The sequence below is a fragment of the Schistocerca nitens genome, chromosome 9 (genome assembly GCF_023898315.1).
Source record: "Schistocerca nitens isolate TAMUIC-IGC-003100 chromosome 9, iqSchNite1.1, whole genome shotgun sequence".
Lineage (NCBI taxonomy): Eukaryota > Metazoa > Arthropoda > Insecta > Orthoptera > Acrididae > Schistocerca > Schistocerca nitens.
Genome location: NC_064622.1, coordinates 83,073,632 through 83,090,906, shown reverse-complemented (window position 1 = coordinate 83,090,906; position 17,275 = coordinate 83,073,632). Strand labels below are relative to the sequence as shown.

The window sequence follows — 17,275 nt, the reverse complement described above, 5'->3', positions numbered from 1 at the left end:
AATGAAGTACTATCTGAGAGGAGCTGCATAAATATTCAGTCAGATCTTGGTAAGATTTCAGTGTGGTGCAGAGATTGGTAACTTGCACTAAGTGTTCAGAAAAGTGAAATTTTGCATGTAAAAAAAAAAAAAAACGTAGTGTCCTCTGACTACAAAACCAGTGACTCACTGATGGAATCGGCCAATTCGTGCAAGCACCTGAGTATAACACTCTGTAGGGATATGAAATGGAATGATTACATACATTCTGTCATGGGTAAAACAGGGGTTAGACTTTGGTTTATTGGTGGAATACTGGGGAAGTGCAATCCATCTACAAAAGACATGGCTTACAAATCACTCATGTGATATTGAACGTATAGAGAGAAGGACAACACGAAGTGTCACAGGTGTGTTTAATTTGTGGGAGAGTGTCACAGAGATACTGAAGGAACTGAACTGGTCATCTCTTGGAGACAGACGTAAATATCAAGAGGAAGTCTTATTAACAAAGCTTCAAGAACCGGCGTTAAATGATTACTCTTGGGATATGCTACAACCCCCTATGTGTGCTCACATGGGGTTATGAAGATAAGGTTAGAATAATTACTGCCCACACAGACGCATTCAAACAATCATTCTTCCCATGCTCCTTACGTGAATGGAATGAGAAGAGACTGTAATAACTGTTACAATGGGACATACCCTCTGCCATGCGCCTCGTGGTGGATTGTAGAGGTTTGCAGAGTATAGCTGTAGATGTAGGTGCAGAAGACTTTTCCAAGAAGTCCACTGCCACTTATGTGAGCATGGTAGTTTCACACCTTTACCTGGAACAAGAGGGCAGCCATGAGGCACCACATCTGCAGCTGATGGCACTATTATTGATGCTGCAGAACAGAATCCACATGTCAGTACTTGGTTCTTAGGTTGTCAGCAGGATTTCCCTCACAACACTGTCTGGCGACATTTGTGTGAACAACATCTGTATCCATACCACCAGGCATTGGCCCCTGTGGATTTTCCTGCAAGACGTATGCCTATCAAAGAGTGTGGCATGAGGCTGCTTTTCCAGCAGATGATGTTATGGATGGATGGATGGATGGATGGATGGGGTAACATTCACACATGATTGTAATCAAAATGTCGATAATCAGCACGAGTGGGCATACTTGATTCCTTGAGCAACTGTTGAAATGCCCCATCGAGAAAGAATCGTCATCAACATCTGGGCAATAATTATTGAGGACCACTTGATGGGACTTCATGTATTTCAATGCTGCCTGAATGGGTGGAGATACAGATGATTCTTCCTATGTTGGAAGATATTTCTCTACAACTATGGCAGCAGATGTACACTAATGTTCAGAAAAAACAGAACACCTTGAACACAGATAGGACGTTCATATTCACAGGACATATGCATTAGTATGTTCTGCATAAATGATTAGCATTTGAATAAAATCAGCCCACAAGTTCAAGGTTAACATCAATATTGTGGTGCAATACCACCTACTGGTGAATTGTGCCTGCAGCTTTCTTTGTCACTAGAAACTGAAGGTAATGGTTCATTGTGACTTAAGCAGATGTGCAGGATGCCTCGCAGACGTGTGCTTGAATTGTGCCACCAAATCAAGGAGTTTGAAAGAGGGCGCATTTTTGGCCTGAGAGAATGTGATGCATCCATCCGCAAAATTGCTGCTCGTGTGGGACGGAGTGTTTCAGCAGCGCAACAGGTGTGTGCCGCATGGCTCACGGAAGGCCGTAGAATACACAGAGATGTGTCAGGTCTCAGTCCATCCCCTCCCCCCCTCCACCCCCCGAGAAGATCAACACCTCATCTGAATGTCATTGGAGGACAGACCTGCATTCTCCTTGTTGCTGGCGCAACAGTGAAACAGTGTAACACACCATGCACTATCAGGGGTGACTGTCTGTTGCCATTTATTACGGCATGGTTATGTGCGGGTTGTCTACTTCTCCACCTACCTTTGATGAATGTGCAGAAACATGCTAGACAGCAATGGTGTATGGAACATTGCCACTGGGGACAGGAATGGCATCAGATAGCATTTTAGGACAAATCCAGGTTCTGTTTGCTTGAAAATGGTGGCCACATATTGGTTTGCCACAAACAGCGGAAGCAGCATCACAGTGACTGCATTTGCATAAGACATACAGCGCCAACTCAATGCTGTATGGTATAGGGTGCTATTGGATATAACCACAAATCACAGTTGGTGTGTGTCCAGGGCACTGCGACCAGTGTGACCTACATGAACGACAGTCTGCAACCCATCGCAATACGCTTCCTGCACAACACCCCAGATGCTGTTTTTCAGCAAGTCAATGAATGACCACATGTTGCAGCACGAACATGTGCCTTCTTGGTGTCACAGGATGGAAACCTTTTGCTCTTGCCTACCAGATCACCAAACTTGTCACCAATTGGAAATGTGCGGGATATGGTAAAACAGTGGGTGCAGCTCTCTGACTCAGCGCCGGCCACTACGGATGAAATTTGGAGCCAAGTGAATTCAGCATGGATGGCTATACCACAGGCCGCCATTTGCGCCGGACATGCTTCGATGTCATCACACATGGAACAAGTTATCGGGGCCCATCGCAGACCCTACTAGGCAACAGGACAATTGCTGAACCAAGGTGACTGAAATGCTAATCATTTCTGCAGAACATACTAATGTACATGTTATGTGAATATGACCATCCTATCTTGAGTCGTTCAAGATGTTCTGTTTTTTCTGAACAAGAGTGTACTTTATGTGCAATGGTGCCCCTGCCCATTTTAGTGTTTTATCTGCCAACACCTGAATTGCTGTTATGCTAATTGCAGGATGGTAGTGATGGACCAATTGCTTGGACATCACAATCACCTGACTTAAACCCATTGGACTCTCTTCTGTGTGTGTGTGCCACACCTGTGGAGGATGAATCATCACTTCTTGCAATAATTCATTTGGGTAGTCAGAGACTATGTATACCCATTGGAATTTCTGAATGTGTTCGTGCCTCACTGCGACGATGAGCAGAAGACTGCAGAGGACAGAGGGCAGGCATTTCGAACACATCTCATAAGGCAGTGAACTGGCTGTATCATTATAAAAATAAACTGTAGTTTCTCATGTACTGGTTAACCAACTTACAAGTTTTGTCAAACTCTTTATTGCAGTACTTATCACTCTTCCCCCTAACATATCTTTACTTCTTACAATGTTCTTTTCTCTGGACTGAAGCTGGCATGGTGCTTAAAACAGTGTGTCATCTGTGACATACTGTCAGTGACACCTCTCCCTTCGTCTTTGTCTACCTCATCCTAACTCTCGTATCCTGGGATATGAGTGATATGCCCTTCCTTTTTAATGTCCTCCAGCATACTCTCTCTTCCCTCATGAAGGCCTTATTAGTTCTGGAAGCTAGATAGTGTGTGTCTATTAATTTTACATGTGTCAGTTTGTAGTACTATGTATTTTGCCTCTTGGAGGTATGTAACGACCAGCAATTCTGTCTCGTACTTTACCACCTGTACTGTATTTAATGTTCCATTATATATGCTGTTCTCCACCCCACCCCCTATTAAAACTTCAGCTTCTGTTGTGAGTTCCTTATACAGAATCCTCAGGTGTTCTGTCAAATAACTAAGAACTAGGTTTGAAGGTGCTGGTGATTTGAATGCTGTACCTAGCATTTCATGTAACTGGGGGCATACACCTCATCTATGTCCACTACCTAGCAGCAGTACCTTCATCTTAACAGCTTTCTCTAACTTGGATTTCCTAGTCATGACCAACGTCTGATGCATGTTTTTTATATGTGCTTCTGCCAGAGGTTTCTCTACATCTGACTTGGACAACTGGTGAAACCTATTTTTTGTTTCCAAAGTAACTCATTTTTTCTCCCTATTTTCTTACCAGCTGCCATTTCTGAACACTTCCTTCCCTCCCTCCTAATAATAAGTAGCTCAATTCTGGCTTGGTCCAGCTGTGTTCAAGGGTACAAATCTTTCTTTTTTGTTCCTTTATCAGTACGTTTCTGCAGCATATGATGCAGTGCCAGGAGAGACCCTCTTTAATTTTCTCATTGACCTCCCCTTTGTAGTCTCTCCAGTGAAACTATTTATTGCATGACTTACAACAAATCTCGCTGCTTACTATCCTAAGACAGTACCTACATTTTTTTTTCACTTGTAGCCAGTTAGTTGTTAAGAATTACTGCACAAGAGAACCTTAAATACTCTACTTTCAGTCAGTAAATAATTAATTTTTACTAGATTTTAAGTGTGTTCGTGAGTTTGTAGTTGGATAAATTTGGACTATTCATTGTAAAATTTATGCCTAGAACCCCATTTCATAACTACAGTTTTTATGAAATATTTATTATGTTTTCCGTGGGAAAAAAGCGCACACTAAGTTCTACTACATATGCTTGTACTCTTATACAGAATGAACTACAGTACAGTCAAGCACTTTTCACTGTTACAATTACGTCTTTCTGTGTATGAAATAGACTTGTACTTTACACGGTGGACATCTTGGCAGCGTGTGCGTACAGACAAGGACTGTGTACATGGTTTCGTGCAGTGACAAGTGTTAATATTTTTGCCAGAAGGTCTGAGTCTTCATATAAATATTAAACAAAAGTTTTTGCCTTTCTTTCTATTACCAAAATGTGGATGTTGACATCACTTTAAACAGGTTATTAAACTTCTGTGTTGCTGTCTTCTTTTATGTACACTAAATTAGGATATTTCAGGATTCTAATATAAAGCTGCAGTGAACAAATGTGTAGTTGTTCTATTCACAGTCCTCTTTACAAAAGAAAGTATGTTTAGTGAGATTGAAACATGTTCGTTTAAAATTATTGGGGGTTATTCCTTACATTTCAGAATCATAGGGCAATATTGTTGGTTATTTTCTTTATGGATGTACTTGACATTTCAGGTGTTCATTACATGGATTTTATGAAACACTCTTGTCCATCGTGTGGGCAGTGTTTTGCGTGGAAGTCAACTCTGAATAAACACATCCTGAAAATGCATAGTGAAGCACCACAACCTAAATCTAGCTGTGAATTTTGTGGACGAGAGTATCCATTTGCTGTACAAGTACAGGTAAGACATTGTTTTTGTTCTAAAGTATGAATATTTAAGACAAATAAGACACACACACCATTGTCATTTCATTTTAAGTTTTTAAATAAAAATACATCACCACATTTATGATTATTTACCACCACTTACTAAGACCCTGCAACACCAAGTGTGTAATTATTGGGGAAATAGAAAGTAATTTAGTGAATACCATAAAAATCACTGCTTATTAAAAATATACCACAGAAAATGAGCACCTGCACTCTATTCTGTTGCGACTTACAAAGAACAATGCAAAACAGTGGATTATTAGAGCAGAAATTGTAATTTATATACTAAAGCTGCATATATTAAATGAATCGAGCACAAAAATTAAATATGGGATGGAGAAAAGGGGCTGAAGGAGGTGGCGGGGCATGACACTAACTGAGATGTCTGTATGCTAGAGAATAAACTGCAGTTTCATATATTAAATAGTATTGGTATTGGTAAGATAAGGGATGTTGGGGGGGGGGGGGGAGAAACAATTAGGACTTCGTTTCTGTAGTGATTAGCTGGTATGATTTTCTGATTTTTACAGAAATAATAATGAATGATCTTCATTTTTGGGGTAATGTTGTTCTGTTCATCTTTTAGCACAGATAAACTTCAACTATTAATCAAAGAAATTAATAGAGTACATCTGAAAGTTGGCTTGAAGTTCAATTACAGAGTTTGTAGTCTGTATAAAAAGTATCGGAAACAATTTTTTCCTGACGTGACTATACATCACAGCACACTTATACAGCATATTTTCAATGATGATGGGTGTAACCTTCAACATGTGACAAGCACCAATCACTTGAGTGTTCGATCAGAAGAGTGACTCATGCAAGTGCAAAGCGCAGCACGTGATTGAACAGCAGTACCCATCAAATTATTAATGGACTATGGAAATCGGGTATGGAGTCATTGACCATGATTCACCAAGGATGAAAGCATGTCACAAACTGCAGTTTTTAAATGGCACAAGCGCTTTACAGATGGCTGAGAGAGTGTGGAGGATGAGCCCCACACTGGATGGCTATTTGCGTCAAGAACCAATGACATGTACAGTGTGTGTGTGTGTGTGTGTGTGTGTGTGTGTGTGTGTGTGTGTGTGAAGTGCTGAATCCAGACCATAGGTTAAGTGTATGCATGGTTGCAGGTGTAATTGGCTTTGGTAAGATGACAGTGCTTATCATTGTTGCTGTTTATTTCATGATGTGAAAGATCTGCACTAAACTTGTCCCAAAGATCCTGATAGACCACCAATAGCAGAGGCGAGTGTCTGCTTGTCAAGACCTTCTGCAAAGTATCACAAAAGGCCCCAGTATTTAGGACAATGTAATCATGGGAAACAAAACTTGGACATTCGAATACGAAGCAGAAACAAAGTGGCAAAGTTCGAAATGGCACACTGCAGCATCGCCTCATCCAGAAAAGGCTCGAATGAGTCAATCCAGAGTGAAAGCCAAGCTCATCATTTCCTTCAATGCCAAGGGGTGATCCACTACAAATTTGTCACTGAGGGGCAGAGAGTGAATGGTGCTTTTTACTTAAAAGTGCTAAGAGGATGGAAGAGAAGGGTCGACCGGATAAGGTTGCCGTTGCCAGAAATTGGAGATTGCATCATGAGGATGCACCCAGACACACCCGCTCCAAGATACCTGACTACCTGACGATAAACTGCTTTGCAGCGATTCCACAACTCCCTCACAGTCCCAACTTGGCACCAGCAGACTATTTCCTTTTCCCAAAAATAAAATCCTACTACAAAGGACACCATCATTTGGAAAAGCTGCTGGCAGGAATTTTATGCTGATATTCGAAGGGAGCAACTTCAAGAATTTTGAAGCATTGTAGCAACATCTCAAACAAATCTATTTTTAACCAAACTTTTCTCATTACTTGTTATACAAACCCTGTGTAATGTCTAAATTAGTGTACATCAAGACATTGCAAAAAAAGATACAAATTAACATTGAATTCGTAGTATAAGTTGATGATTTTTTTGTGTTGAGGGCAGATGAAGATGATGACTGAATGCTCCAGAAATGAAAATAAAAAAGGAAAAGTGCCCTAGAGAGCTGTTTTTAAACTAAATAGAGTTTTTGAAATGAATGTTACAATTTGTCTGAGACGTTAGTTTTTCAATCATTGAGTATGCTACTGAGACATGGGCTTGCTTGGTGAGTAATGGACAAATGCATGTCATGAATTACTAGGAGAGGCAGGATCAGGAAACAGACTGGAATGAAAATAACTTAGGTGTGAACTTGACATGTACACAGACGAATATATATGGGAGAGCGACCAAAGAAGATAAATTTTATTTAGCTTATGACATGACATACTATACTGGAAACAGCATAAAATAGATTATACATTGTTAAAATATACATTAAAATTGCTACAGCAAGAAGATGACATGCTACAGACGCGAAATTTGACCAACAGGAAGAAGATGCTGTGATATGCAAATGATTAGCTTTTCAGAGCATTCACACAAGGTTGACACCACTGGTGACACCTACAACGTGCTGACATGAGGAACGTTTCCAACCGATTTCTCATACACAAAGAGCAGTTGACTGGTGTTGCCTGGTGAAACGTTGTTGTGATGCCTCGTGTAAGAAGGAGAAATGCATACCATCACGTTTTCCACTTTGATAAAGGTCGGATTGTAGCTTATTGCGATTGGTTTATCGTATCGCGACATTGCTGCTCGGGCTGGTCGAGATCCAAGGACTGTTAGCAGAATATGGAATCGGTGGCTTCAGGAGGGTAATACGGAACGCCGTGCTGGATCCCAATGGCTTGTATCACTAGCAGTCGAGACGACAGGCATTTTATCCGGATGGCTGTAATGGATCGTGCAGCCACGTCTTGATCCCTGAGTCAACAGATGAGGACTTTTGCAAGACAACAACCATCTGCACGAATAGTTCGATGACGTTTGCAGCAGCATGGACTATCGGCTCGGAGACCATGGCTGCGGTTACCCTTGATGCTGCACAGACAGGAGTGCCTGCGATGGTGTACTCAACGATGAACCTGGGTGCATGAATGGCAAAACGTCATTTTTTCTGATGAATCCAGGTTCTGTTTACAGCATAATGATAGCTGCATCCATGTTTGGCGACATGGTGGTGAACGCATATTGGAAGCGTGTATTCATCATCACCATACCGGCGTATCACCCGGTGTTTATGGTATGGGGTGCCATTGGTTACACGTCTCGGTCACCTCCTGTTCGCATTGACGGCACTTTGAACAGTGGACATTACATTTCAGATGTGTTACGACCCGTGGCTCTACCATTCATTCAATCCCTGCGAAACCCTACATTTCAGCAGGATAATGCACGGCCACATGTTGCAGGTCCTGTACGGCGTTTCTGGATACAGAAAATGTTCGACTGCTGCCCTGGCCAGCACATTCTCCAGATCTCTCACCAGTTGAAAACGTCTGGTCAATGGTGGCTGAGCAACTGTCTTGTCACAATACGCCAGTCACTACTCTTGATGAACTGTGGTATCGTGTTGAAGCTGCATGGGCAGCTGTACCTGTACATGCCATCCAAGCCCTGTTTGACTCAATGCCCAGGCATATCAAGGCCGTTATTACAGCTAGAGGTAGTTGTTCTGGGTACTGATTTCTCAGGATCTATGCACCCAAATTGCATGAAAATGTAATCACATGTCAGTTCTAGGATAATATATTTGTCCAATGAATACCCGTTTATCATCTGCATTTCTTCTTGGTGTAGCAATTTTAATGGCCAGTAGTGTAGGATACTGACATAATAAAATAATGTAAATTGACCATTGGCACATAACAATACCGTATTTACTTGAATCTAAGCCACACTTTTTTTCCGGTTTTTGTAATCCAAAAAACCGCCTGCGGCTTAGAATCGAGTGCAAAGCAAGCTGAAGTTCTGAAAAATGTTGGTAGGTGCCGCCACAACCAACTTCTGCTGTCGAATATATGTAGTGCTACACAGGCATGCTTTGTAGGCACAAAGATAAATACTGGCGCCAAAACCTCCGTGTCAGTAAATAAATTAAAAAAAAAAGGTGGAAGACGAGCTTTTTTTCTCCACCCCGAGTTTCGACCACTGCATTTTCATACATTATCCAACGAAATAAATCAAATGCCGTATTGTTCATCTTCGAATGTAGTAGAATTTTAATGTACTACGAAAATCCGACTGGCAAGACTGTTTGGGATGTTTGTCAATATGGCCAACCCTACGTTCTGCATTTTTTCCTACCTGTGAGAAGAGATGGTTGCTAATAGGAACCTGATGAAATGTGAATCACACGCAGTATTCTCTTCACAATAAGAATAATACGAATATAAACATTTTGCCATGTATTCTTTCATGTTTGCTGCTATCTCATTTAAATCCTGTCTGCCTAATAAACTACGAAACTAGAGTGAGACAACAGTAAACGCGGAAGAATATACGTATCGTGTCGTGTTTATATTCGTATTATTCTTATGCCTAATAGTGATACAGTCAGAAATGAAGCACGGCAACTAACTAGACTTTTAAATCTAAGATGACTAATTTCTGTGCAGAATTTGATGTACTAAAGAAGCGGCCGCAAAGATTTTCAAACGGAGAAAAATTTTCGCCTAACTCTCATTCAGAACATGTTCCATCATACGCAGTCTATTATTTGGTTCTTGTTGATCATTATCAAAGATAGGAGCAGTCTAAGTAACAACAAATAGCAGTCTCTTGCCATTGTTTCGCTAATGAGACGATTCCTCTCTCTCTCTCTCTCTTTTTTTTTTTTTTTTTTTTTTTTAAAAAGTGTAAGCAGAGGTAGCGCGCACAAAAGCAAGCCGTGCCGCGAGCGGTGACAGGCCGTAAACATGCACTATCAGAATGCCACAAACAATGCATGACGCAGTACAGTAATGCATTTTCAGCTTAGAGTGACGTAAACACCTATAACAAAGAAAACGGCACTTATCAGATCAAAGCAAAATAAGCAATCGATTCAAACCAGACGAAGCACGTGAAAAAGGAAGGGTACCCGTATAAATACGGACGGAGCGCCTGACGCATAGCAATGGCTACCTGATAAAGCTTAAATGCTAAGCTTACGACTCGAACCAAATTACTGTAGCTGTATCGTCATTCATTTGACCTAAATTGTGTCTCATATTACAATGGACCAACTTTGTTTCGTTTTGGAGGTGCGGCCTAAAACTTTTCTCTCCTCTTGAATTTCGAGTCTCAAATATCAGGTTTGGCTTAGATTCGAGTAAATACAGTAAATGTAAAACTATATTACAAAACAATAAGATTGCATAAAGTTCAGATTCCAGTATTTTCAGCAATCACAATTCCACACTTAGATTCTGCAGCCACTCCACAACTTGTGGTGTTGCCCTTAGGAAGTCGTCATCAGTGCTGGTGAATGCCCTCAGTGGACACTCGCTGATGTGGTGGATGGTTTGTTCTTTGTCACCACAGTCACACCCAGGGTCAGGTCTCGAGTTCCAACTGTACATCAAGGATCTGTGTCGGCCATGACGTGTCCGTATTCTGTTCAGTGTTACCCAGGTTTTCCTTGGGAGGTGAAAGCCTGCTGGATGGTTGGGAGTCTCAAATAAAATATGCCATCTTGGATCGGCTCTGTTTCTCCAGTCCATTCGACAGAAGATAAAGAAAATGGTCGACAAAACCACCATTCAGCTGTAGCAATAAAGAATGCTGAAAATCACATTACATGAATGAAATACATCGTTTTGCATCAGTTATTGTCCTTTGACACAGAGTGTACTATACAAAAAACATTGTGAAATTTAATTTTTATTGTAATATTCATTTGTCTCTCTTCTGTTGTTTAGTTCTTACACAGTAATGAATTTACAGTTACTCCCAACAAATTTCATTTATACCAAAACTTATTTCTCCTCCTTTGTACAGTTAATGCACATACTTGTTTAACACGTTATTTTACTTCAGTAATCTAAAAGAGAGGAAGGGGGAGAATCACATGTAACATTAAATGTTGTATGCAACAAATTGGCCTCAGGGGTGTGAAAGAAGTGGACCCCAGAGATTTTCTCTCAGTAATTAGACAATGAAAGGATTAGGCTGTGATCAAATAATGAATCAAGTTCATATTTCCACTATTTCTTAATATTTGGGTAAATTTTGTGACTTGAACACAATTGTCTATATGGTTGTATACTTTACTGCTAACTATCTTAATCAAAGGCGCATATTTTCAGAAAATGAAGTTATTCAAAGTCAATACCATCATGGCTGGCTTATGCGTCACCCATTTGTTAGCACATTTACAATGTACAGAAATTTGCAGTAAAATATGAAGGAGTAAACACCAATATGGCCTAGCTACCATCAGATACGGATATTGAGGGAAAAACGATTATATGCAAGGAAGATTACCTGTATCGCAGATCTATTTTGACACCAGATGGGAAATGTGTAACCAGCATGTGCAAGAGTATATAATCTTTTCCATGGTTCAGGGAGGAATAAGAAGCCTCTTTTGTCTGTTATGGTTATCCAAGGTAAGGAAGAACAAATATAGGAGACCAAAGCTGAACCAGTTGCAACATTTTGTGTGGAATGTTGGCACATAACAAATAGAACCGAGAATGTGTTCTCTGGAAATGAAGCATGTACAGAGTGCAACTAGAGTGTTGAACAGCAGTGTATCTGAAATGAAGACATCAGGACAAGATCTTTTGCCTACCACACCATAGGTGACAGGGTGAGGAATTGGCATATGCTTTGGTATGGTCATGTTAGTATAATGTAGGATGAAATATGTGCTAAAGACATATAGGAGTACTGTGTAGAAAGAGAGAGAAGGAAAAGACACCCAAGAAACATGACTGGAAGGAATCATAGGAAGTATACAAGAGAATGACTTGTGGGAAGGTGATTGGCAAAATAGGCAATTGTGGCATTAGAGGGACAGGAAACAGAGCAATCATTCATATCCCCATCTAAAGAAGGAAAGAAAAGAACACCTCTTCTGGTGTTATCCTCTTGCATCTATCGTCCTGTATTACTGAATGAAGCTGCTACTCTCAGCTTATTTAGCTAGGTATTCCATTGCTACAAATACCTTTTATGGATGTTCAAGCTATCATTATAGACTTCAATTCAATAACAAATTTTTATTATTTTTTAAATAACTGAGTATTTCCTTTTCATCCCGTCCAATAAGTCTCCCCTGATGCAGGGTTCTGGGCAATGTTTCTGGATTCTCCCTGTGTCCCAAACCTCACCAGTCCTGTTTGTTCACCTTCCTTCCTTCCTTCCCTCCCCTTCAACCCTTCTGCCAGAAAAAGGAGCTACTGGATCTGAAAGCTTGCAGTTTCAATACTTTTTAAATGTTTGGTTTCCTGCTGCCGCTTCTGTCCAGTTACATTATAACTTTTTGTATGTTCAAAATGATGATAAAATTTATCTGTGTTGAAATTGCTATTACTTTGCAGGAACATATAAAAAGGGACCATTTGAAGCAACGGCCCCATGTCTGCCCAACATGCAACAAAACATTTTACAAGAAGCATGATCTGAGTGTCCATCGAAGGTTTGTAATTTTAAGTTATTACCTTGTTAAACACATACAATATTTTTTCCCTTGAAAATAAACCATAAAAATGATGTTAATTCTAGAGTAGTCTTTACATCTTTATTAAGACTTAGGATGTCATTAAAATTTAAAAGCCAAATGATTGCCCTACAGTGTTGACGTTAAAATTTATTTAAAAATTTATAACAGCATTATTATTAGGGCTGTTCAAAAGTATCAGATGGCTGTCAGTGAGAACAACTTCTATAAAGGTTTGAAATTAAGTGCAAAGTTTCGTTGCAAGTCACTGAGTGCTCTCGTTGTCAAGTACTGGATGAAATAGTCAGGATATTGGCACATCATGAGCTACACTTCTTTTCCACTTCCATCCCCATCCATTTGAACTGAGTGAGGTATTGCAGTGGTTAGCACACAGGACCCATATTCAGGAGGGCGATGGTTCAAATCTGCATCTGGCCATCCAGATTTAGGTTTCCCATGATTTCCCTAAATCACTTAAGGCAAATACTGGGATGGTTGCTTTGAAAGGGCACTGCCGATTTCCTTCTGGGTCCTTCCCTACTCCAAGCTTGTGCTCTCTCTCTCTAATGATCTCATTGTCGACAGGATGTTAAACACTAATTTCCTCGTCCTCCTCCCCCCCCCCCCCCCCCCTCTCTCTCTCTTTGATATTTGAGTTATTCTAAGGGCAATACACACTAAAAAAGATAGTGTCAAAGTTTTGTTTGTCATCTATATTTTAAATCTGATAGATTACAAATTTTACGATAATGAGGACAGAAAGTATAGCTGTCCTCAATAAAGTGGAAGTGAGTTTTCGAGCAATTTCACTTGTAATTGGTGTTTGTAGGGAAAAGTTTAAAACATTTTGGCATGCAGAGAGGTATGTTACAATCAGGCCAACACTGTCTTGTTTCTTTCTTGCTTGCATTGCCAGTAGATTACATTGTCGTTTCTATATGAACCTTGCAAACCTGCGTTGGGTGCTGCTTCATCTAAGTTGCAGCCGTCATCCTGTGTGCCTACTGCTGATAGTTGCACTAGGAGCAAGTTCTTGAGTCAGTGTTGTGTCGTTTTGGAAGTGTCCTTCACCAATTTCTTCAGACTTCTCACTCGAATATCTCTCCCTCCAATGCAGAGAAATTCTATTCTTTATCTAGAATAGCCACAATTTCTCACTCATTTGACAGAGTTGATATATTTGTAGCAGAATTCGAGAAAACATCAAAACGTACTTGCATGAATCTCATGGCAATGCAAGCACACAGTGACATCCCTATTCCAATCCTACTTCCAGTCCTGCACCCAATGGATCATTCCCTTGTGGTTAGTCCACAAGACATGCTCCACACACTCACCCACCACCTTCTACTGCAGTGTAGTCACAGGGATATCATATGCAATAGTAGGCAGGGCCATGTGTGAAAGGAACCATGTTATGTAACAGCTGCAATTACTGTACAGCATTCTGTGTGGGTATGACAAGTAACCAACTGTCTACTCACAGGAACCACCACAGCCAAATTGTGGCAACCACAAACTTAATCATCCAGTTGCTGAACACACTGCACAACGACACAAATGACTTTCGCAGGTGCTTCACAACATGGGTCATTTGGATACTCCCTTCCCCAACACATTCTGCGCTGTTGCAGTTCCCTTGCCTAAACCTCTACTGAACTTGTTCCCACTGCCTCACTTTGCCTCTTTTCTTGTCTGTGTATCTACACAGCTTGTTCCCTGCCCACATCATACACTACTTTCTCCCTCCAATGTGGCTATCCTCCCTTCCTGCCCTGCTGCCTGCCTGCCTGCCTGTCTGCCTGCCCACCCGCCCGCCCGCCCGTCCGACCGCCCGTCCGTCCGTCCACCTGTCCATCTCTACTTCCCTCTCCTCCCTTTTCAGCCACTCTCCCTTTCCTCTCTCTTTCATCTCTCTTTCATCATCTTTAACTTTCTCTCCTTTTCACATTCCTCCCCCCTCCCCTTTCAGTTTCCTCCCCTCTTCTCCTTTATACATCTTTTTTTTTTCTAAGTAACTATTAGGCGCTGTTACTGTTACCATTACTGACACTGTTTGCCATTGCCTGGAAGAAAACGAAACTCCCAGAGCGAATATAGATTCATTTCTTTTAATACTGATGTTATTATTGGGAAATCTTTCATATATATGTATTTAAATAAATTTAAAGTAATAAAAAAACTAGTACACAGCTAATGAATTTGCTTGTGCAAATGGTGAGTTATGACACTTTGTTTGCAAACTACAGGACCCACACCAAAGAGAAGCCATACATATGTGGAACATGCAGCAAGAGCTTTAGTCACCTCTCTCATATAATTAGACATGAGAGAATTCATAATGGTGTTCGACCATATAAATGTCCTGACTGTGGCCGTGAATTCATCCAGTCGACTTCTTTGAAAGCCCATAGGTGAGTTAAGATATTAACTTCATCTCTCTCTCTCTCTCTCTCTCTCTCTCTCTCTCTCTCTCTCTCTCTCTCTCTCTCTCTGTGTGTGTGTGTGTGTGTGTGTGTGTGTGTGTGTGTGTGTGGGGCCGCGCGCGCGCGTCTCCAAAAACCTGCCGCACAGTTGCACAGTGCACAGGTAATCTTAAATTGTGGTGTAGTTGGTTAATGGTCTGTATTCTTGGTTAATTGTCCGTATTCTTTAATGTATTATGTAAAATCCTCTTCATGCTAACTTATTCTCTTGCAAGCAGTACATTCCTCACTAGTGGGTAGCATCATGTGAATGTCACCTGAAAGGTTTCATGTAATGTATTATTGTTCCAAAGGTCCAGTGATCTGCTATTTAGGTGAGTCTTCTGAAAATTCCATGAAGTTTCATTGTGGCTAATATATATTTATAAAAAGTATATCTTTGCCTTGTGGTTCTCTTTGCCCACAGAGTGAGGGTTGCGATTATGGAGTGTGCACATCAGATCTGAATATGAGATGGGGTGTGTGTAAATAGAACTAAAGTGTACAATCCCCACATTTTAGGATTCTAAATAATAGATAAAATAATGTTTAAGTGAAAATTAATTCACATAACTAGTTAGTAGTTCTTAGGTGTTTACATGCATATAAAAGGCATACTCATCTGGATGCATGAAAGAATAATCTACCTTTATACAGTTGTAAAGAAATACAGAAATCATTAAACTGCAGTACAGTGCAATAATGCTCTTCGTTCTGACCAGTTGACTGCAAGAATCTTTTCAGATATCCGTTAAAGGGGTCCCAAACAGTTTTATTTTTTCTCACTTTAGCAGTCGGTGAAGCATGTATATCATATACTGGTTAAAACTATTAGAGGATATCCTGATATGTTGTTTTAGAGATAATGTCATTGTATCAACTAGTAATGTAACCACCTGGTATATAATAATAATAATAATAATAATAATAATAATAATAATAAGGCCCGGGAAAAGAATAGGCCTCCGGTATGTTCTGCCAGTCGTAAAAGGCGACGAAAAGAACAAACCACTAATAGGGCTAACCCCCCTTTTAGTGTGATTAGTTGGTTCAGGACAGAACTAAAGAAGCCTCGGACAAGCGCCGTCATGGTCGGGGACGACGCTTGAACCCTATGCCCGCCCACAATGGTAACGACACTGCTAGCCAACTGGAAAATGATTTAAATCCAAATAGAGGTGTTTTGCAGGATATGCTTCCTGCAACCACCCTAGAAGGAAAACAAAGACAGAGGATGAGATGGTCAGATGAAGTTAATCGACACCTCATGTTCTGTTATTACCAAACAACAAACCTAGGAACCAACACAACTGGATACAGATCACAAGTATACACAACATTTATTACCAGATACCCAGAATTAAAATTTTTAACAGAACAACGACTAGCTGATCAGATCCGTGTAATAATCAAAAATAACAGGATACCACAGTCAGAATTAGAAAACATAAAACAAGAAGTACAACAAATACTGGAACAAAATAATGTGCAATCAGAAGAAGAAGAAAATACAGTAATGGACTCAAACATCCCAGAGCAAACAGACAAAGAACAACACGCACCAATTAAACAATCAGAGGAAAACGAAATCTTAAGACAGCCACCAGAACAAGCACAAATAGAACACGAAGTGACACAGATGCTAGATATAGAAGAAAAATTTCAGCTAACATATATAGAATACAAAGACACAAATACAGACATTAGACCATTCTTGCATAGACCACCAAATAACCCACAAGTCGAAACAACAATAAAAACTATCAACACAATCATACACAACAAAATAAATGAAAACACAACTATGGAAGAGTTACAACTACTGGTTTATATTGGAGCACTCACTACACTAAATATACACACTAGACAGAGATCAGAACCAACCAACACACAGAAGAAACCCACAAAACCAGCATGGCAACACAGGCTACAGATCAGAATAGAAAAACTGAGAAAAGACATCGGACAGCTAACACAATTTATAAGAAATGAAATCTCGGAAAAAAAAACGAAAAAGGTTAGGTAAAATCTCACAACAAGAAGCGACAGAGCAATTAGACGAAAAGAAGCAGAAATTACAAGCA

At 40.3% G+C, this 17,275-nt stretch overlaps 1 protein-coding gene across 7 annotated transcripts in view; it reads left to right on the top strand.

Moving 5' to 3' along the window:
* Positions 1 to 17,275, top strand: part of LOC126203475 (zinc finger protein 420-like) — a 164,757-nt gene that overhangs the window by 127,700 nt on the left and 19,782 nt on the right. For all 7 annotated transcript variants that reach the window (XM_049937799.1, XM_049937795.1, XM_049937794.1 and 4 more), the window contains 3 exons: positions 4,938 to 5,107; positions 12,605 to 12,702; positions 14,976 to 15,140. In XM_049937799.1, the coding sequence (XP_049793756.1) occupies positions 4,938 to 5,107; positions 12,605 to 12,702; positions 14,976 to 15,140 (433 nt within the window). The remainder of the gene's footprint in view (positions 1 to 4,937; positions 5,108 to 12,604; positions 12,703 to 14,975; positions 15,141 to 17,275) is intronic.